Source organism: Protopterus annectens, chromosome 17.part0, assembly GCF_019279795.1.
Source record: "Protopterus annectens isolate FY-2018-M chromosome 17.part0, PAN1.0, whole genome shotgun sequence".
In the NCBI taxonomy this organism is placed as follows: domain Eukaryota; kingdom Metazoa; phylum Chordata; order Ceratodontiformes; family Protopteridae; genus Protopterus; species Protopterus annectens.
In genome coordinates, this window is record NC_056751.1 from 741,317,323 (window position 1) to 741,336,444 (window position 19,122).

The following is a 19,122-nucleotide window of genomic DNA, read 5'->3' on the forward strand; positions in this document are numbered from 1 at the left end:
AAGCCACTAAGATTAACACCAAAACAAAAACAGGGAGGGTGGGTGGAAGAGCAGAGTCAAAACTTCCAGTTCAGTTAATATTCCTGCAACACACAGTTAAAATCAATTTAAATACTGTATTATTTTGAAAAAAAAAGTGCAGATAAAGGTACTTAAATTCTCTTATACGTCCAGTTGAATACAGCAAGTTCTTAGCCGGCCAAAGCTGAGGTTTTTAAGCAGAAAATATTTCACACTGTACCACTTAAATAGGCAAGGACAGGAAATCAAAGAATGTGGCTACCCCTACACCTGTAATTACTAGCAAATAACAAAATTCAGCAAACACTGACTAACTTCCAGTTCAGTTAATATTCCTGCAACACACAGTTAAAATCAATTTAAATACTGTATTTTTTTGAAAAAAAAAGTGCAGATAAAGGTACTTAAATTCTCTTATACGTCCAGTTGAATACAGCAAGTTCTAACCAAAACACTGTAGTGCTCCCTGTGTGCAGCAAACTATAACAACAGCTTGCCACATTTTTAACTAAACCCTAAGAGCTGTAGCATTGTATAGAGAGTATAAACTGTAGCAACTGCTTACTACATTGTAGCAAGCATTTTGCCATAGTTTAAAAGTAAAAAAAAAAAAATGTATATATATATATATATATATATATATGTATATATATATATTTAGGTAGGTACTAGGCTATTGGCCTTAGGGCCTATATAAGTCTAGCCAAAAAGGTACCCTGGCTTTCGCCACCCTACATATATATATTATTTGAGTGGTGTAGTGCAGTTCGCTACAGCTGAAAAGAAAAAAACATTTTTTATTAACTGAAATGTGAGAAAGGAGGAAGGTTGCGGGGCAGGTCACAGAAATGGGATCTGATTGGCTCCTGCATCAGGATGGCAGGGGGATGGATCTAAGCCCCTGCAAGCCAGTATTCCTTGGACAAGAGGTTGCAGCTCATTAAGAACTCAGAGCCTTAGTCATTTTCAATAACTACCAGGTTCCTTTGCAGGGGGTGGGGCATTATGCTATGCACCTCACTTTTTGGATGAATATATACCATGTAACCCTGTAATGCTGTTATTTTGCAGAATCATTTTTCAGTTTACTTGTGGACTTTTTTCTGGTAGAATAGACATTTTGAGTGACTTCATTCTTCTTATGTTGCACAAAAGTGCAGAAAATATGTAGACTTTATCAAGACATTAGGTTATGCGAAATATGAACTCTATTAGGTTAAGTGGCACATGAAAGCAAGTTTTTCAGCAAGGTAAGATTTCTTTCTTTCTTCTTATAACAATGATTCATCAGTGATTGCTAGAGCTTTGGTAATCTGCAATATTCTACTAAAAAATAATCTCCAAATGTATGACATAACAGTCAGAGCATTGCAAACACTATGAAAACTGAATCAAGTAGTTTTGTGAGTTACAGCAACCCCCTCCCCCGCACCAGTACTGTGCACATGGAGAGTTACTCTCCTTGGTAATTTGGTTTGAGGTTGTTATAATCTTTAAGGTGTTTACCTCACAGACTTAAGGTACAGGATTTCAGTCTCACCTTTAGAAGGGAAATTGGTTAGGCTAAAATGGCCCACAAGGGCAGATAGCCTAGTATTAACCTATGAACCTAAGTAAGTATCATACAGGAGAAAAAAACATTACATGGGATTTCCAAGAACTCATTTATTTTCTTTTCTGCAGTACCCAGTGCCTTGTAAACTTGGAAAAGAAAATAGATTTCCTGAAGGAAAATGCTTTCTCTGATTAAGTACTAGTCCATCAGAAACTACCTGTGATCCAGGAAAGGGTTACTTATCATGTCCTGCCATCACAAGTGCTTCTTAGTTTAATTGTCATAAATTAAATGCAGTAACTGTTGTCAGCATGTGCTTCATCTTCACCTTCTGTCCCATACAGCAGGAACTGCAGCAGTAGAACCCAGGTTATTCAAAATCTGGTAACCTGAATTACTGGATTATCCAAACTACAGTCACATCTTCCATGAGGGTAGCACCTGTCCCTCTTTGTGCATGACAGTCCCTATTTGGGGGTCAATATTAGAACATCGAAGTTTCAGAACTTCGAATGTTCTAATATCGATCCCTATTCAACGAATGCTGACAACATCGAACATACAGAACAGCAAATTTTTTTCCTAAGGAAAAAATTTGCTGTTGGAACACATACACACAACACAAGCACACCAAACAAACAGCAATCCACACACATACACCTAAAATCTTACATCTAACCCTACACTATATACATCACTAACTATCCACTTACCTTAACCCAAACCCTAACCCTAAGGTCTGTCACTATCGCACACTCACCTCACCCGCGCCCTAACCCTCAAGTCCACAAAATCGCACACTTACCTGACCCGTGCCCTAACCCTAACTCACCTAACCCGCCCTAACCCTCACGTCACCACAAATGCACACTTACGTGAACCCGACCCGCAACTTTCCACCACAGTGCTGAAAATAGCGAAGCGACAGAAAAGGACAACCAAATTCTTTCCCTAGGAAAACATTTGGTTTTCTGCAGCTTCGCTATTTTCAGCGTTCACTGAATAGGGGTCGATATTAGAACATTCAAAGTTATGAAACTTCGATGTTCTAATATAGACCCCTATTTGTGCATTTGTGTCCTGCAAAAAAAAAAAAAAAAAAAACAGAAAAATTGTAAATGTTCTGAGATTTTGAGAAAAATATTTTAAAAGCTTCCTTTAATAGTTGCATAAAATAGTTGTTTATATCTGAAGCGCCTAAATATTACACTGGACAATGTAAGCAACTCAAATTCTGTAACAATTTTGAGCAAAAAAAGGTGATGTTTAGTCCTTTGCTCTGGCTGCAGGTGGAGTTTGTCCTGCAAAATCTCATGTTTCTACAAAAAAAAAAAACGTTCAGTTTTGGATATCTGAAAAGGTGGCAAACCTGAATGAACAAGTCATGCCTGCAATGTAAGATCTTCATTTTTACTTTTGTTTTAAAAAATTATTAACTTAGTAAAATTTAAGACCAAGTAAAATAAAAGCAAAGCACTGAATAATGTATTAATGATCAGCTGTAATTGGGTAATTAGGAGTCAATTACCTTTGTAATTGTATAATTGGAGTTAATTATCAATTACAGATTGCTAATCACTAAGAAGAAGAATGTAAAAGTAGCAAACATGCCTAGTTCTAATCCACGCCTAGTTCTAATCCACGCCTAGTTCTAATCCATGCCTAGTTCTAATCCACGCTATAGTGATTGTGTAATATTGCTGGTTCAAATGGGTTCTGGAACATGCTCTTAGTCAGTCAGATATCAGATATTTAATAATTACACACTATTCAGCTGTCTGCATATCATACCACTTCAGCTAGTAATTTTAAGGAAGCTAGGTTTTGGAACTTTGAAATTCATGCTTAAAGAAGGCTACTGCTCTTTCCCACCTTATTTGATTAGGTAAACTTGGTCTCATATAGCTGCTCCTGCTCCTGCGGTGTGCAAGGATAAAGCCCTGACTATGAACCAGATGACCTGGGTTTGATTACTACCTCGGGTGACTGATGAAGTAGCAGGGAAGGGTGGGTGTTCAAGTCCTGTGGGGAGTAGGTATGTGGGAATCTCTTGATGATAATCCCTGGTGGAGGCTACAGATGTTGCTGGTGGAGGCAGGGTCAGTGAGTATAAGTGGGTTCGGATGAGCTGCTGTGCATACATCGGGGAGGCATGGAGTAGCCGCAGGTAGACCCAGCACAGATGGGGCACAAGGGTCAGGCTGGTAAAAAGTGAAGGAAGGGTGGGAGGAAAAAGGAGAACATTGCTGAGCTTAGCACCCATTTTTTCAAACAGCTCCCCAGGGAAGCAGGATTTGACAGACACTCATATTAAAACATTTGGAGCATATTGTTTTCATTTTTTTTGTGTGTATGGAAAGTATAAACTCTTTTGATTGGTGATTTTACAAACTGTCTGTAAGTGTGCATATAGTATATGTGTGTGAGTGAGTGCGTGAGTGATTGAGTATACATGGGCATTCTGCGACAGACCAGCACCCTGTCCAGAGTAAGCTTCAAAGCATTGCATCAAACTGGCTGCTGGGATATGTTCCATCATCCTAATGATGAAACAGATTATCAGAAAATGGACAGATGGACAACTGTGATGCATGACTGATACTGTGCAAAGGGGATGCCTGAAAAATTCTGAGTGTCTACAAACTCTTTCCACAAGTATGTGTGTGCTTGTGCATGCATGTGTTTGGTATGTGTGTGTGCATACAACAACTTGAAAATCAAGTCCTGAACTTTGGTAACCATTTTAAAAATGAGACAGGAGCACATTCCCACCTTCCTGTTATCATTCAAGTGTGTATGACAAACCAAATTCATGCAGATACCTGATTCTGTCATTCCTACCTTCTCAGAGGTTGTCCGTAACTTTCTAAACTACAGCCCAGTTGTACTTGTCATGTTGGGGAAAGCTTAATATACTAAGATCGAAGACTTTTCTGACCATAACCCAGTTAGAACTGCTTAGTTTACAGCAGGCTAACTGATTCAGTGTATACCAAAATGTAAGAAATTAATACTTTTGTTGATATTTGTACTTTGGATCTTTGTCACAAACGTTGGTCTCTTAACAAACAGTGGTAAGGAAAGTCATTGCGCTAACATATTCAGTTCATCGTGCTTGATTTTCTGATGGACCTCAGAATTGTGGGGTGGTCTCACCGGTTCACTTGGTGATTGTAGTCATTTTAGTAGCTAAAGGTTTTTACTTCAATATGCTACTAAGAGGGGGAGATCACTGATATTTACAGTCAGATGTCAAAACAGAAATATGTTATTATTCTGTATATAATGTACCAGCAGAAAAGCATATTGGGTCACTGCTGAGATTCAAACTTGGTATTGTTACTGTAAAATGTAATCCATAAATGGATACATATTGATAGTTTAACTTTCAAAATCAGTGTGATGATGTGAGGTATTGCCAGCTATGTTAGGAGAAGTAGGGTATGTGTAACATATGCCAGCATAGCTAGCTGGGGTTTTGTAAAGAATTATATGTCATTTGTATATCAAACTGATTTGTACAGGTGCTTGTGTTGAAAATGTACTTGTAAAGCTGCTTGTGTTAAAAATGCACCAACAGTGGGTCCTGCTAGGCAAAAAAGAAATACACCTGTATATCAGACTGTATTGTAACTGTTGAAAAGAATATATTGTAACAGAGGATATTGGAAGAGAAGAGGTTAATCTCAGTCCAGCTAACTTTGAAAAATAGTGTGAAATTAAATTACCTAGTTTAGGCCATAAAGATTGTATCTTACAGTTCTGTTGGTAGCCAGAGAGAAAATGTCTGTGAAAACAAGGACTAGGAATCCTGCTGTATTGTCCTTACTAGTGAACTAATTACTACCCTGGAAGGGTGTACGTTTTGAAATGGTTTTATAGCTTCCAGATCCTGTAACACATCTTAGCAAAGCTCTATGCATTTGTATTACAACACATATGTGCTAGACTCTGGTTCAGTTTCTACTCAGGGGTGGTGGTGTGGGAACCACAGTCAGATGACCAGATGTGATGTCATTCTATAGCCAGCACTAAAATGATATTTAAATATCAGTGAGCAATGTCACTTAGCATGCAGGGCAGTCTGTTTTTGAAACCTGACAAAGAAGGATCACTCACCCACTTCTTCTTGCCTTATTTTAGTAAATAACCAGGGACTATTAATTCTTTAGATCAGTCAGGAAAATATAGTGAGATTAGTGAAGTACTGTTTTTCTGTATCTGTGTGAATCTATCCATCTGTGTTATTTTTAATATTTCTTGTGGCTGAAAGCCTGGTGTTTATTGTAAGTAGATATTTAATACATTTATATTCTTTCATTATTTATTATTAAATATATTTAACCTTTTCATTGTGGCTGGTCTTTTAGAGAGTACTTATATTTATTTGGTGACATTGTGGCCACTCTTGAAAGCCTTGTTGCATTGGTCAAACAATACAATTTGTATTAGTATTAATTTTGCTCAGTATAACTGGGTACCCTTGTAAGAGCCTTAGAGTAGCTGGCTTTGGAATGTTCTGGTGACAGTACCTACCTTATGGTCTGGACTGAAGGGGGTATAGCTAGTAAATCTATGGCAGTCTTTCCCGTGTGTGTGTGTGTGTGTGTGTGTGTGTGTGTGTGTGTGTGTGTGTGAAAGTCAAATCTCAAAGACTGTATGTGTGTGTGTGTGTGTGTGTGTGTGTGTCAGCTACTTTGAGCAGGGACACAGAGAACTGGTTTCACAGAGAGGGTGGTGGAGGACTTGGCTTGGAACACTTGGTTGAGAACTCTGTGGCAGTGGGGAGTCTTACTGGGGGCCTGGAGAGAGAGGGAAGTCCAGCCCCTGGACTGAGTGTGTTCTCTGTGTGCTCTTAAGGAAAATTGTGCTTGGTGCAGACAGCTGCATCTGGAAATACTGTGTGTATCTATTTTTGTTCCAAGTGAACCTCCCTTTTCAGTGTCAGTGGTGAGAATTAAGGCTCCCTGATTACTGTCCCAGAGCAGGGATGTCGCAATCATGATCAGCAAAACAGTGAAATGACACGTTTTTTGCCCCAACCCACCTCTACAAACTACATCACGGTCACTATACCTGTGGAGAAAAAAATGATATTTTTTTGTGAGTTTTACTATTTTTAATTCTGAATAAAATTATGAATTTTCCAATTAGCATTTATCTTTTTTCTCTCCTTTATGATTTTTTTCTAGTTGTCTATCCATGAGATGGAGGCAGACCCAAATGGATATTTGTTGGTGATGAAGGGAGCACCTGAGCGGATCCTTGACAGATGCTCAACCATACTGCTTCAAGGAGTAGAACATCAGCTAAATGAGGAGATGAAAGAAGCCTTCCAAAATGCATACCTGGAACTAGGTGGGCTGGGAGAGAGAGTGCTAGGTAAGTATGTCCAGACCCAATACCTAAATAAAAACACAAAATTATATTTATATCATAGTTTATTTTACATACAGTATTAAAAACTGGTAATGAAGTAGCCATAAATGTCAGTAATAAGTACACAGCTACTCTTTACCTGGAAATAGCATGCTTTGGGTTTATGGTAAAATATTATTGGCAAAGAATGCGAGAAAATCTCCTTGTTTTCTTAATAACTTCTTGGGTTCTTAGTTTGAGATCTTGTCCAAAGGACAGTACAGGAGCACACACCATCAGAACACCAACAATCTGTTAAGTTACACTCTAATCTCATTGCTTTTCTGGTGACATCTCCATCTCTATAGATAACTGGTCAAGAGGCATGTAGTCAGGGCCCCCTGGTTCAGTGTCCTTACGATCAGGTACCATAGGTGTAAAATTAAGGCAGCTGTCACAGATGGAGGAAACTGCCCCTTTTCTTTCTCCATGATACTGCATAGGGCTTCCCCAAGAAAAATGTTTATTTTATGTGACTGTCTGCTTTTAGATTTAAAAGAACAACACTTAAGGTAATGGCGTCTCAACAAGCTGGCTTTTTGAGCAATTTGATTTAAACTGGAAGTTTTCACAGCTGAAACTCAATGAATTGTGGCACATACTTGTGTATGATTGCATGCACAAACACACAGAAGGGGCGTTTATACACATCATTATTGTTATTTTACAGACACTGATGTGCGAAAAGCCTGCTGCAGTTTCCTTTGTTTTTGACAGAAATAAAATCTTTCTCTTGGCTATCTGTGTTACATTTTTGGTTTGTGGAAAATACAGCGGAATTGTCTCTCATTCATGTCCTGAGTTAATAAAGCCATGGTATATGTTAGAATGGGGTTCCTATAAGCTGACCGAAGACGCAGGTTAGCGAATGCGACTTGGTCGAGCTGTAAACGGCGAAACGGCAAAATATCAAAGCTGCATGTAAGCAAATTCTTTCCTTGGGAAAGAATTCACTTAGCCGCTTCAGTAGTTTGCCACTTTCGGCACTGTAGTACAGTCTCGGAGTTGGTATATTTAAGTAGGGGGGTGTGGGGGGCACAGCCCCCCACATTGGGGCATGTGGTGGGCAAAGACCCCCACTTAATAACATGTATTAAAGTGTTTTCTTTTTTTTTTTTTTTTTGTTGGAACAGCGATTTTTTTTCCCTTGGAAAAAAATTGCTGTTTTGACAGTTCGGTTTTGTAAGCGTTTGCTTACATGGGGTCGATTAATCACCGTTCGCTAACCTAAGCGTTCGGTGATCTAATATAGACCCGTTAGAATGTAGCTCTGTGCTGCTAGAATGTATTAGTCTTTCTTTTCTTTCCCCTTTGTCAATGCTGTTTGAGAAAATGCTACAAGTTTTAGCAAATACCTTTAACAGTCCCTGTGGTGTGTCCCATGAGTGAGCTAATTTTTACAAAGATTTTCTAAGCTGTCTGTAGCCTGAACACGTAAACAGTCAGAAATTAAATTATAGAAAGCTAGCTAGTAAGAATTACCATGTTATGAATACTTGACAGCTTACAGCTGCGAGGTAATGAATATTTTGTGTTTGATGTTTCATCAGGAATTAGATAGAATTGCACATTTGTAGTATCACCGTGGAGTGGTTAGCTATGAGTTCAAGGGTATGGTTTTATGGGTTCATATGACACTGCAAATACAATCAAGCCAGGGAAAGACATCTGTGGCACAACTATGCACGTGACAGCTACTGCCGTTAATAAAACAGAAAACTGAAGTTACACACATGCTACTGAGATGTTCCTTATTCAGAGGAAAGTTACACATTTTGTCTCATAAAGGTTACCTTTTTCACATTTATAGAGCAATGCATCTTTGTTCTTAAGTTTTGAAAGCAAAATACCATAGTAAATAACATTCAGTCATGGTGTTCCATTAAGAAAGCACTCTGTTCCTACAAAAGAGGACATTTAGACAGGCCATGCTCTTTCTGCTTAAAGATGTTAGCAAACATATATTTTGCCTCTTTGTTCTGCATTTTGAGAGGCATTATAGGTTCATAAGTTCATAGGTTGGTACTAGGCTATCGGCCCTAGGGCCTATACAAGCCTAGCCATAACAATAGGCTGGAATTATGTCACATTTAAGGGACTGAATCTTCAGAGCTATGTTTCCAACCTTCATGGTGGTTTCCTATAGAGAAACAAAGAAAATTTAACCAAACACCTTCAGTCATGTTAAACAAAATATTAACATGTAGATACTGATGACAGGCTGTAGTAGTAAACATGTAAACATTCTCAGGAGTATGTCTGTGTGTGTGTGTCCGTGCGAGCGCGTGCGTGTGTGTGTGTGTGTGTGTGTGTGTGTGTGTGTGTGTGTGTGTGTGTGTGTGTTTGGGGGAGGTCATGTTAGACTCAAGCAATATTAGGCCCATGAGCCTGATAAGTATTTCTCATAGGTTCATAGGTTCATAGGTTGTTACTAGACTATCGGCCCTAGGGCCTATACAAGCCTAGCCATAACAATTCCCTGGCTATTTCTTCATACACTATTTACTTCCCCGGACCCCTGTCTAGCAGGGTGACTGACATGATCCCCGGGGTGAATTTCCTTTCTCCCATACAATCATCAAGGTTCCTTTTGAAGAGGGCCAAAGAGGCACTCTGCTTGACATGTATGGGCAGTCTATTCCAGAGTCTGAGGAGTCTCTGGGTCAGGAACCTACCCTTCCAGCATGTATTATTTATTGTGATGACAAGATTTAGATCCCTGGAGTGTGTGGCTCTGAGGGATTGGGATTTCTTTAAGTGTAGCATGTCCAACAGCTCTGGGTTTGACATGGCCTTGTATGTTAAGCAGAGATCGCCTCAGAGTAGACGATATGTGACAGAGTATAGCTAGAGTTTTTTAAGGCGGTCAGCATAGGGCATCTGCTTTAGGCCTGTGATTCTTTTAGTGAGTTATTTCGGTGGCCTTTCCAGTTGTTGCAGATGTCTTGAGAGGTACATACCAAATGGGGGGTTGTATTCTATAATGGGGTCTAATGAGGGATGAGTACAGTGGGACAATGACCTCCTTTTTTCTGGATGAAAAGCCCTTAGTGATGAGGTGTGCCACATAGAAGGATTTCCTGACTGTTGTGGCAATGTGGTTATTGAAGGTGAGACCACTGTCCACCTGTGTCCCTAAGTCTCTTATCACACTTTTGGTGTTTAGTGTACTGCCACCTATGTGATAATTCATGGGTACATGTTTTTTCCCAAAGGGGATAACTATACATTTCTTGGCATTGAGCTTGAGCCCATGGCTCTGGCACCAAGCATCTGTTTCTGTAAGGCCCTTTTGTAGAGTATCCACATCATTTGGGGATTCAGTAATGGCTCCCAGTTTGCAGTCATCTGCGAACTTTGTTAGCTAGAGTCCCTTAGTGTTGGCCAGTACTTCAGAGAAGTAGATACGAAACAAGAGAGGTCCCAGGACTGAACCCTGAGGTACTCCACTTGTCACTTGTCTGGAGCTGGATTTGGAGTCAGCTACTGTTACAGTGTTGGTTCTGTCAGTAAGCCAGTTGGCAACCCATCGAGTGACGTAGGATTAATGCCCAGCTTAGTAAGTTTATCTATGATTCCAGAGTGGGGGATGGTGTCAAAGGCCTTGGCGAGGTCCAGATAGGCTGTGTGGACTGGCTTATCCTCATCCACGGCTCTGGAGACTGATTCGAAGAAGTCATTAAGGTTCAGGAGACAAGATCGGCCCTTTACGAACCCAAACTGGGTGGGGTCCAGTGTTTTAAGGTTGCCAATGTCTTTGTTTATAAGTTTCATGATAATACGTTCCATGGCCTTGCAGATCAGGCTCGTCAGATTGATGGGGCGGTAATTCCTGGGATCCAAGGTGGATCTCCCCTTGTGGAGTGGGATAACTGTAGTTGTGCGCCACTCAGTGGGCACAAAGCCTGAGGTGAGGGTATGATTAAACATGACACTTAGGTGAGGTGCCATTTCATTTTGTAGTTCATGTAGTACATGGCCCGGGATGTCATCTGGTCCCATGGATGCTGTATTCTTAGCTTTGGAGAGTGCATTTTTTACCTGTGTGGCCGTTATTACCGGAATTTAGCAATCTTCCAGTATTGAGATGGGCCATTTAGGGGGTGAGAGGGGGGTGAAGTTGGCACTGAATCGATCTGCCAGGATATTGGCAATATCCTTGGGATCTGTATATTTAATGCCATTTTGTTGTAGCTCAGAGCAGATCTGAGCATTGCCATTTAGATTCTTGACATAGTTATAGAATGCCTTGTGGTTGTCTTTGTAATCTTTGGCAATTTTATTTTTGTAACTAGCTTTGGAGGATTTTATGAGGGATCTCAGCTTCTTACTGAGGCTGGTAAGGGAGTTTGTTTGCATCCTGGGATTTTCCTCTTTCCTGAAACAGTTTTTTTCCTTTTGTTGTAAAGTTTGTTTATGGCAGGGGGACCACCAGATTGGCTTCCTTTTTTGGAGGAGAGCATCTTGGTTCTATCTGGGATGGCATGATTCATGCAGGAGTGGATGTGCTCGTACAGTGCCTTAGTGTATGGACTCAGCAGTCGAACTTTCATTTCCCGTCTGCATGGGTGCCATGAAGTTTGTCGCTTCTGACTTGAGTAGCATAAAGTTGGCCTTGGAGACTTTTTTTATGGAGGTTTCCTTACTGGGGGGTGGGGGTAGGATGTGGATGTTAAGGGTGATTAGCTTATGGTCTGACCTGACCAATGAGGGAGTGACCATAGGTGTAGGGCATCGATTTCCCATGTTGGTAATGACCAGGTCTAGGATATTGGAGCCCCTGGTGGGACCATGGATTAGTTGATCCAGGGCATTGAAATTTATGAATTCTAAGAACCGTTGGGCAAAGGTGTTGGTGCATGAGTAGTTTTCCCAGTTAATGGCAGGGTAGTTGAAATCACCCAGTATTAGGGTGTTTGGTTGTATATTAATATTTTCCAGTATGTTTAGAAAGGTGTAGTGAGAATCTTGGGGCATGGTGGGGGATCTGTAGCAAGCTACAATTTGGATTGCAGTCTTACCTAGTGTTAGTTGCACCTGAAGAATTTCAGGTTGGGCAACTAACCTGGTGGTGTGAATATCCTTGGTGAATATGGACACTTCTCCACCTTTAGTGTTTCGATCCTGGTTTGGTAGCCGAAAAGTGTGGTAAGAGTTGTAGCCTGGTATTGCAGGGGTGCTCTCTGGAGCCTTGAACCAGGTCTCAGTTACTGAACAGATATTGGTGTTCTCCATTTTTAGGAGTGCCTCGAGAGAGTGCATTTTGAGGTTTAGACTTCTAGCATTGAGTAGCATTACCTTCAGATTTTGCGTGCTTGTACCTGTTACGGTGGTGGTTTCGTCCTTCTCTGTAAAATCATGGGAAGACTCAAAGTATAGCCTGTCGAAAGTGACACAGGAGACCTATGCAGGGGTAGTTGGTGATCGTTCCTCTCAATTGCCCAGATTTTTGCAGCATGTCCAGAATTTTGCCTCATATTTTTCATCCATTCCTCATTAAATAAGTGGTTTTCCAGCAAATCACTGTGGATTGTCTTCACTAAATCCAAACTAAATGGCATAAATTTGAGTTTTAGACCTCAGATCCTTCAGAAAATGCATGCTAACACAAACCCTGTTATTCTAGCAGCTTTGTAAGTTTATAAGAGCCATATTTAAAATATGTCCCTATTTTGTGCCTTTGTTCTCCCCATTATTTTAGGCTTTGTCCAGATTTCTTGTGCTAAGAAGTTAAGATGTATGCTGGTGTTTTCAAAGTTAGGTGGACCAAACTGCAACGGCGTGGGGTGCGGCTTTATTATGCCCTTATCAACACTCAGCTTTGTTACATTGTAAAATAAATAGCTAACCTTCCAAGAATAAAAGAAAAAAAGCATCAATGTCCCCCAAATTACAGTAATGACATGCATATTTAAATGATCAAATGAGAGAAACTACTATAAGTAATTTTTATTTCAGCATTTTTTTAAAAATAACACATGACATTAGCAGCTTCTCCCCAACCTCCTAACCCTCTCTGTAACTGCAATGGCACATAGGGGAGAGGAAATATTTACTTCAGCTATTTTAAAGAGTACACAGTGCAGAAACCTCTACAATAACTACAGCAGCACTGCTGTTAGTGTTGTAGGTTAACATTTTTCTAACAGTAACTCCTAAGAATAGTGGCAGACCTCCACATAACCACAATGGAAAGAAAAGAAGGACCCACACTGTAAAAGTTGCAGACTCCAAACCAGTGACAAGTGGAGTACCACAGGGTTCAGTCCTGGATCCTCTCCTGTTTGGTATCTGCTTCTCTGAAGTACAGGCTAACATAGAAGGTCTCTGGCTAACAAAGTTCGCAGATGACTGCAAATTAGGTGCCATAGTCGAGTCCCCAAATGACGTGGACATCCTACAAAAGGGCCTCACCAAGACAGATGCCTGGTGTCAGAGCCATGGCTTCAAGTTCAATGCCAAAAAGTGCATTGTCATCCCCTTTGGTAAAAACTCTGTACCAATAAACTACCACATAGGCGGCAGTCTACTTAATGCTGAATGTGTGATAAGAGACCTTGGGACACAGGTGGACAGTAGTCTCTCCTTTGATAATCACATCACCACAGTAGTCAGGAAATCCTTCTACATGGCACACCTCATCATGAAAGGGTTCTCATCCAGGAAAAAGAGGTCATTGTTCCCCTCTACTTGGCTCTCATTAGACCCATTATAGAGTGCAATGCCCCTTTAGGAATGTACTTCACAAGACATCTGCAACAGCTGGAAAGGCCACAGAAGTACCTCACAAAGAGGATTACTGGAATCAAACAGATGCCCTATGCTGACTGTCTCCTCCAAGGTGATCTCTGCCTAACATATAAAGCTATGTCAAACCCAGAGCTCTTGGACATGCTACACCTAAAGAAATCTCATTCCCTCTGATCTACACACTCTAGGGACCTAAACCTTGTCACCACAATAAGCAGAACATGCTGGAGGGATGCATTCCTGTCCCAGGGACTTTCCATACTCTGGAACAAACTAACCATCTGTGTCAAGCAGAGTTCCTCATTAGCACTCTTCAAGAAAAATCTTGATGAGTGGATGGGAAATAGGAAATACACCTCAGGGATCACTTCTGTGGCTCTGCTCAACAGGGGCACAGGAAATTAACTTTCTTGGGTGGCAAAAGCCAGGGAACGTTGTTAGCTAGGCTTACATAGGCCCTTGGGCCGATAGCCTAGTACCTACCTATGAACCTATGAACCTACATAAGGCATCTGACAAAATCATTGAACTTTTCAGTGTGTCTTGTATTGTTCTATTTATTTTACATCTGTTTTATATCTTAACTGGTTAACCCCACTAGAGACAAGTGTATCTTCTCAGGGATAACCCAGGAACACTGTCTTGTTAAGTGACTTGGTCACTCACACAGCTGGCAAATGGACAGTGACCGAATCGGACAGGTGAGGTAGCCTAAGACCCTTTTAAATAATTACTCAATCCAAATGGCACAGATGAAGCATTAATACTGAAATATTTCATAAAATTAAATCAAACTAACATAAATGAGACATTCAGTGGTTTGAAATGTAATATTACCAAATAACTATGAGTTTGGAAAATCTTTCTTTAGTTTCTAGGTCCATTTACTATACAGATTGTTTATTCTTCCTTGAGAACTGAGTTTTTCCATCTTCTAAACAAGGATTTGATTAGCCTAAACCATAATAAACCATCTTTCTAACTTCCTGGAGAATTATTATGTCTTACTTGGAGTTTTCCTTGTATTATAGAGGTTGTTGAGAAGGTAGTTTTCAAACAGCTGTATTTACATGTGACATCTTGTGGTCTTCTGGATCTTTCTCGGTCAAGTTGTAGATTAACATATGATGCAAAGTCTGTCCTCATTAGAGTGGTTAATGACCTCTTGATGGTAAGAGATCAGTGTAAATGTTCCATCCTGATCATACTTGATCTCTCAGGATCTTTGGCATGGTAGAGCTGGGATCCTGACAGATCAGCTGAGGCTGCACTGTAGACTATCAGGTGTTGACCTTGAATGGCTTGACTCTTACCTTTCTGATTGTACCACACAGGTTGTCAGCTGGTTTACATTATTCTGTTTCACACTCCATGGAATGTAGTGTATGCAAGGACTTGATTTTGGCCTTTTTATTGTGTATGCTCTATATCTTACTGCTTAAGGAGGCTGTTGCCCGTCCCTCTTTCTCACATAGATGACAAGCAGGTGGAGTATTATGTTTAGATGCTTTAATACATAGAAACACATCAGGATGGATAGCAGCATCGTAAAATACAAATGAACTGTCTAACAGACAGACCTTACATACATACATGCTTACATCTCAAAGGCTTATTACAAAATGGCAGTCCAGCTTGCATGTGCTCAGTATTTATACACTTGTGCAAGCCATTTGATGCTTCTTAAAGGAATACACACACACACATTGATATACATCCTCCCTCTTAAAAAGATTGTCCTTTGTAAAACAGTATCAGAGTTAGACATGCATCACTATATACATTAGAAACAAAACACAGTGTTCATGTCCAGGTTGCTTCATATCTGTTGCAGGGTTTAGAGACGCCACCATATCTCGTAACATAACAATCTGGACCAAATTTAGCAACAGGGAGTCTGCTGTGCACAACTTGTATCAGGAACTTCTGCATTCATCACAGGAACTTCCTCTGAAATTGGAACACCGGGCAACTCATTCTGAGATAGAGTCTTTCTCACAGGCTATGTGCTGTGGTTTAGGCCTGGACACCAGTCTCAAATGTTTCTAATTCTGCCTAAAGACTGCTCCTTGTGATTCCACAATGTATAATCTCATCTCTGAGCAAATATTGTTCACAACACCAATCTGATCATAACCTTTGGACGTTAGCATCCTTACCACTTCTCCTTCTCCTAATAGATTGAGTGGCTTGCTGATTTTATCGGAGAAGGACTTCTGGGTTAGGTGCTTCTTCAACAGATTGGCTTTCACTATCTGTTGTTCTTGACACATGGAACCAACAATTGACTACTGATTGGTAATGTGGTTCTGGTTTGTCTCGACAGAAGTCTCTGAGCAGGTGAACCAAGATGTTTATCATGAGCAGCATTTCTGAGATTCGAGAGATTCACTATTATCTCATTTTGTCTTCTCTAGTGACTATTTTGCACTTTGAACTGCACATTCTGCAAACTATTTGAATGCGGGTACTCTGGGCTACTTGCAACATGAGTAAAGTCCCATTCTTCAGCAAATCTTTTAAACTGTTGGCTAGTAAACTGTATGGCATTGTCAGAAATAACTTTGTGAAGACTACCATGGACTGCAAAATGATGCTTCATCTTAGTAATGACAGTACTGGATGCTGGCTTAGGAAGTAGGTCAATCTCAAACCAATTGGAGTAAGAGTCTACTTACTCTCAGCTGAAGTGGTTCTTTCTGTTGATGCAGTTTTGCACTATTACACACTGCCCAAGATAAAAGTGCTATCTCAATGTCTTGTGACATAGAAGGCCAAAATACTAGTCCTCTCATCCTTATTTTGGTAGAGTCGATTCATGTGTGACCACGATGCAAGATAGTAATGTTCTCTTGTTGTAAAGACTTTAGAACAGTTACTTTTGGACCTTTCATAATGATACCTTTGTCAGCCAAAATATCATCTCTGTATGGAAAATAAGGTTGTACTTATTAAGGTAAACCAGATTACTTTGACACCCATCCTTGATTGATAAAGTGGTTGAGCCTTTGTAAAACTGGATCTGTGACTGTGTGATCTCTCAACTCATCAAGAAGTATGGAAGAAAAATTTCTCACTTCCATGACTTCAGAATCGAGGTTCTCATTCTCATGCTGTTCTGTGCTGTTTCTGGATGATCTGGGCAATGTATCAGCAAGACAAAGAAGTTTGCCTTTCTTGTAGACAAGATTGAAATTATACTTTTGCAATTTCAGCATCATACATTGCAGTCAGGTTGGAGCTGAATGCATGGGCTTTCTCAAGATAGTGCCTAGAGGTTGGTGGTCTGTTTCAATCTGGATAGGTCTACCATAAACATAATCATGGAACTTCAAATATGCAAACACAACTGCCAAAAGCTCTTTCTCGATCTGGGCATACTGCATCTCAGTTTGGGTAAGAGTTCTCGATGTGTAAGCAACAGGTTGATGCTCTTGTAAAATGGCTGCACCAAGACCAAATTTCGAAGCATCACAGGAAAGTGTCACTGGCTTGTGAACATCATAGTATCTGAGAGTTGGTGGACTAGCAATTCTCTGTTTCAGGACTTCAAATGCTCTTTGGTATTGCTCTAACCATGACCGGGATACATCTTTACTTGTCAGCTCTCTGAGTGGTGCTGAAAGTTGGCTCAAGTCTGGAATGAACTTGCTTAGGTAGTTAACCAGACCAAGAAAATGTTGCAGGGTTTTGAACGTTGTTTGGAGCTGGCATTTCAAGAAGGGCTGTTTGCTTTGAAGGGTCTGGTCATAAGCCTGTACTAGTAAATAAATGACCAACATAAGTAACCTCTTGTAGCCTGAATTTGCATTTCTGTGGGTTGAGCTTCAGATTCACTTGACGTGCCCTTTCTAGAACTTTTCTGAGGTTTCTGTCATGCTCAGCTTCATCCTGACCTCCTCCTAGTATGTCGTGCACTGTAATAGCACAAGGATACCCAGAAAAAATTTGCTCCATTGCACGCTGAAAGACTTTATTTGCAGAATTTATCCCAAATGGCATTCTCAAACATCTGTACATGCCAAACAGAGCACTGAATGTAGTGAGCAATATTGATTTTTTGTCAAGCTGAATTTACCAAAATGAACTCTTTGCATCTTAGACAGAAAAAATAGTGGCATTTGACATCAAGGCTGCGACTTCTTCAACTGTGCGCATTGGATGATGAGGTCTTTTTAGTGCTTTATTCAAACATCATGGGTCATGTCATCTCTGCTTTTCTTATGAGCTACCACCATGGAAGATACCCATTTATTTGGAGTTTTGACTGGCAAATCATACCTTGTCACACCATTTTATCTAACTCGGCTTTGACTCTTGCCTGCATGGCTATTGGAACTTTACGTGCTGGCCTGACCTCTCGGTCTAACTTGATGGAGTACACAGTTGGACATTTGCCTAGTTTACCTTTGAAAAGATCAGCATAGGTAGAAAAAATGTACTGGGGAAAATTAGAGTAGTGGTCTTTTAAGCTAACTTGGTGGACTTCCTTATTAAATGAAAGCAGTCCCATTTTCAAAATGTCTCTGAGCCCTAGTAATGACTGGACATGCCTCTTGACCACATAAAATAATAAGTCGTAGCTTCTTCCAGCAGAGTAACATGAAAGCACTACTAAGCCTTTGGTTTGAATTTTTTTCACCTCCATAAACAACAAACTTTGCACACCTTGCCAAATTAAGCCTTTCACCTTTACATACTCTGGTAAATGTTTCTGCTGACATAACATTGCACTTAGAACCTGTATCAGCTTAGAGCTCTATGGGTTTGCCATCTCTCCAAACAGTACAAAATACTTCATTCTTTGCCCTTAAATCTACTGCTTTGACTGTTTCATGAAGCACTGACACACCATCAACATAAAGAGTAGGATTGCAGCTCTCAAATTGATCAAGTAATTTCTTAAAATGTTCCCTTTTAATAAAAGAATATGGGCCTTTTGATTTACAAAACCTTTTGAAATGATTCAGTTTATTGCATTTGTGGCATTGCTGACCAAAAGCTAAACATTTTTCCCATTTAGATTCATGACTTCAACCACAGTTACGACAGTTGGCAAGGAAACTGGGTTGGGGCCCATGCTTTGAATTTGCTGACTCATTCTTATGCTTCACTGGGTCTTATCAAACTCTGGAATTTGCTAGAAAGCTCTGGGGTTTACCAGTGAGTGCTGCAGGGGCTACAGTTGCTGCTATGTGCTTGGGCCTGTTTCTTTTAATAATGTGCTGCATACTATTAACATGAGCTTTATCACTGTGCCTTCTAGAACTGTTCTCATTTGTAAGCATATTTGTGTGCTTTTCTGTGCGCTCGTATGTCTGACAAATCTCAGTGGCCTTATTCAAAGTTAAATCACTGTTGTGAAGCAAAATCTTTCT

General features: G+C 40.2%; 1 protein-coding gene across 4 annotated transcripts in view; it reads left to right on the plus strand.

Annotated features, from left to right (window-relative positions):
* LOC122791847 (sodium/potassium-transporting ATPase subunit alpha-2) overlaps nt 1-19,122 on the plus strand; it is an 833,979-nt gene that overhangs the window by 602,105 nt on the left and 212,752 nt on the right. For all 4 annotated transcript variants that reach the window (XM_044059821.1, XM_044059822.1, XM_044059820.1 and 1 more), the window contains exon 12: nt 6,769-6,958. In XM_044059821.1, coding sequence (XP_043915756.1) covers nt 6,769-6,958 — 190 coding nt within the window. The remainder of the gene's footprint in view (nt 1-6,768; nt 6,959-19,122) is intronic.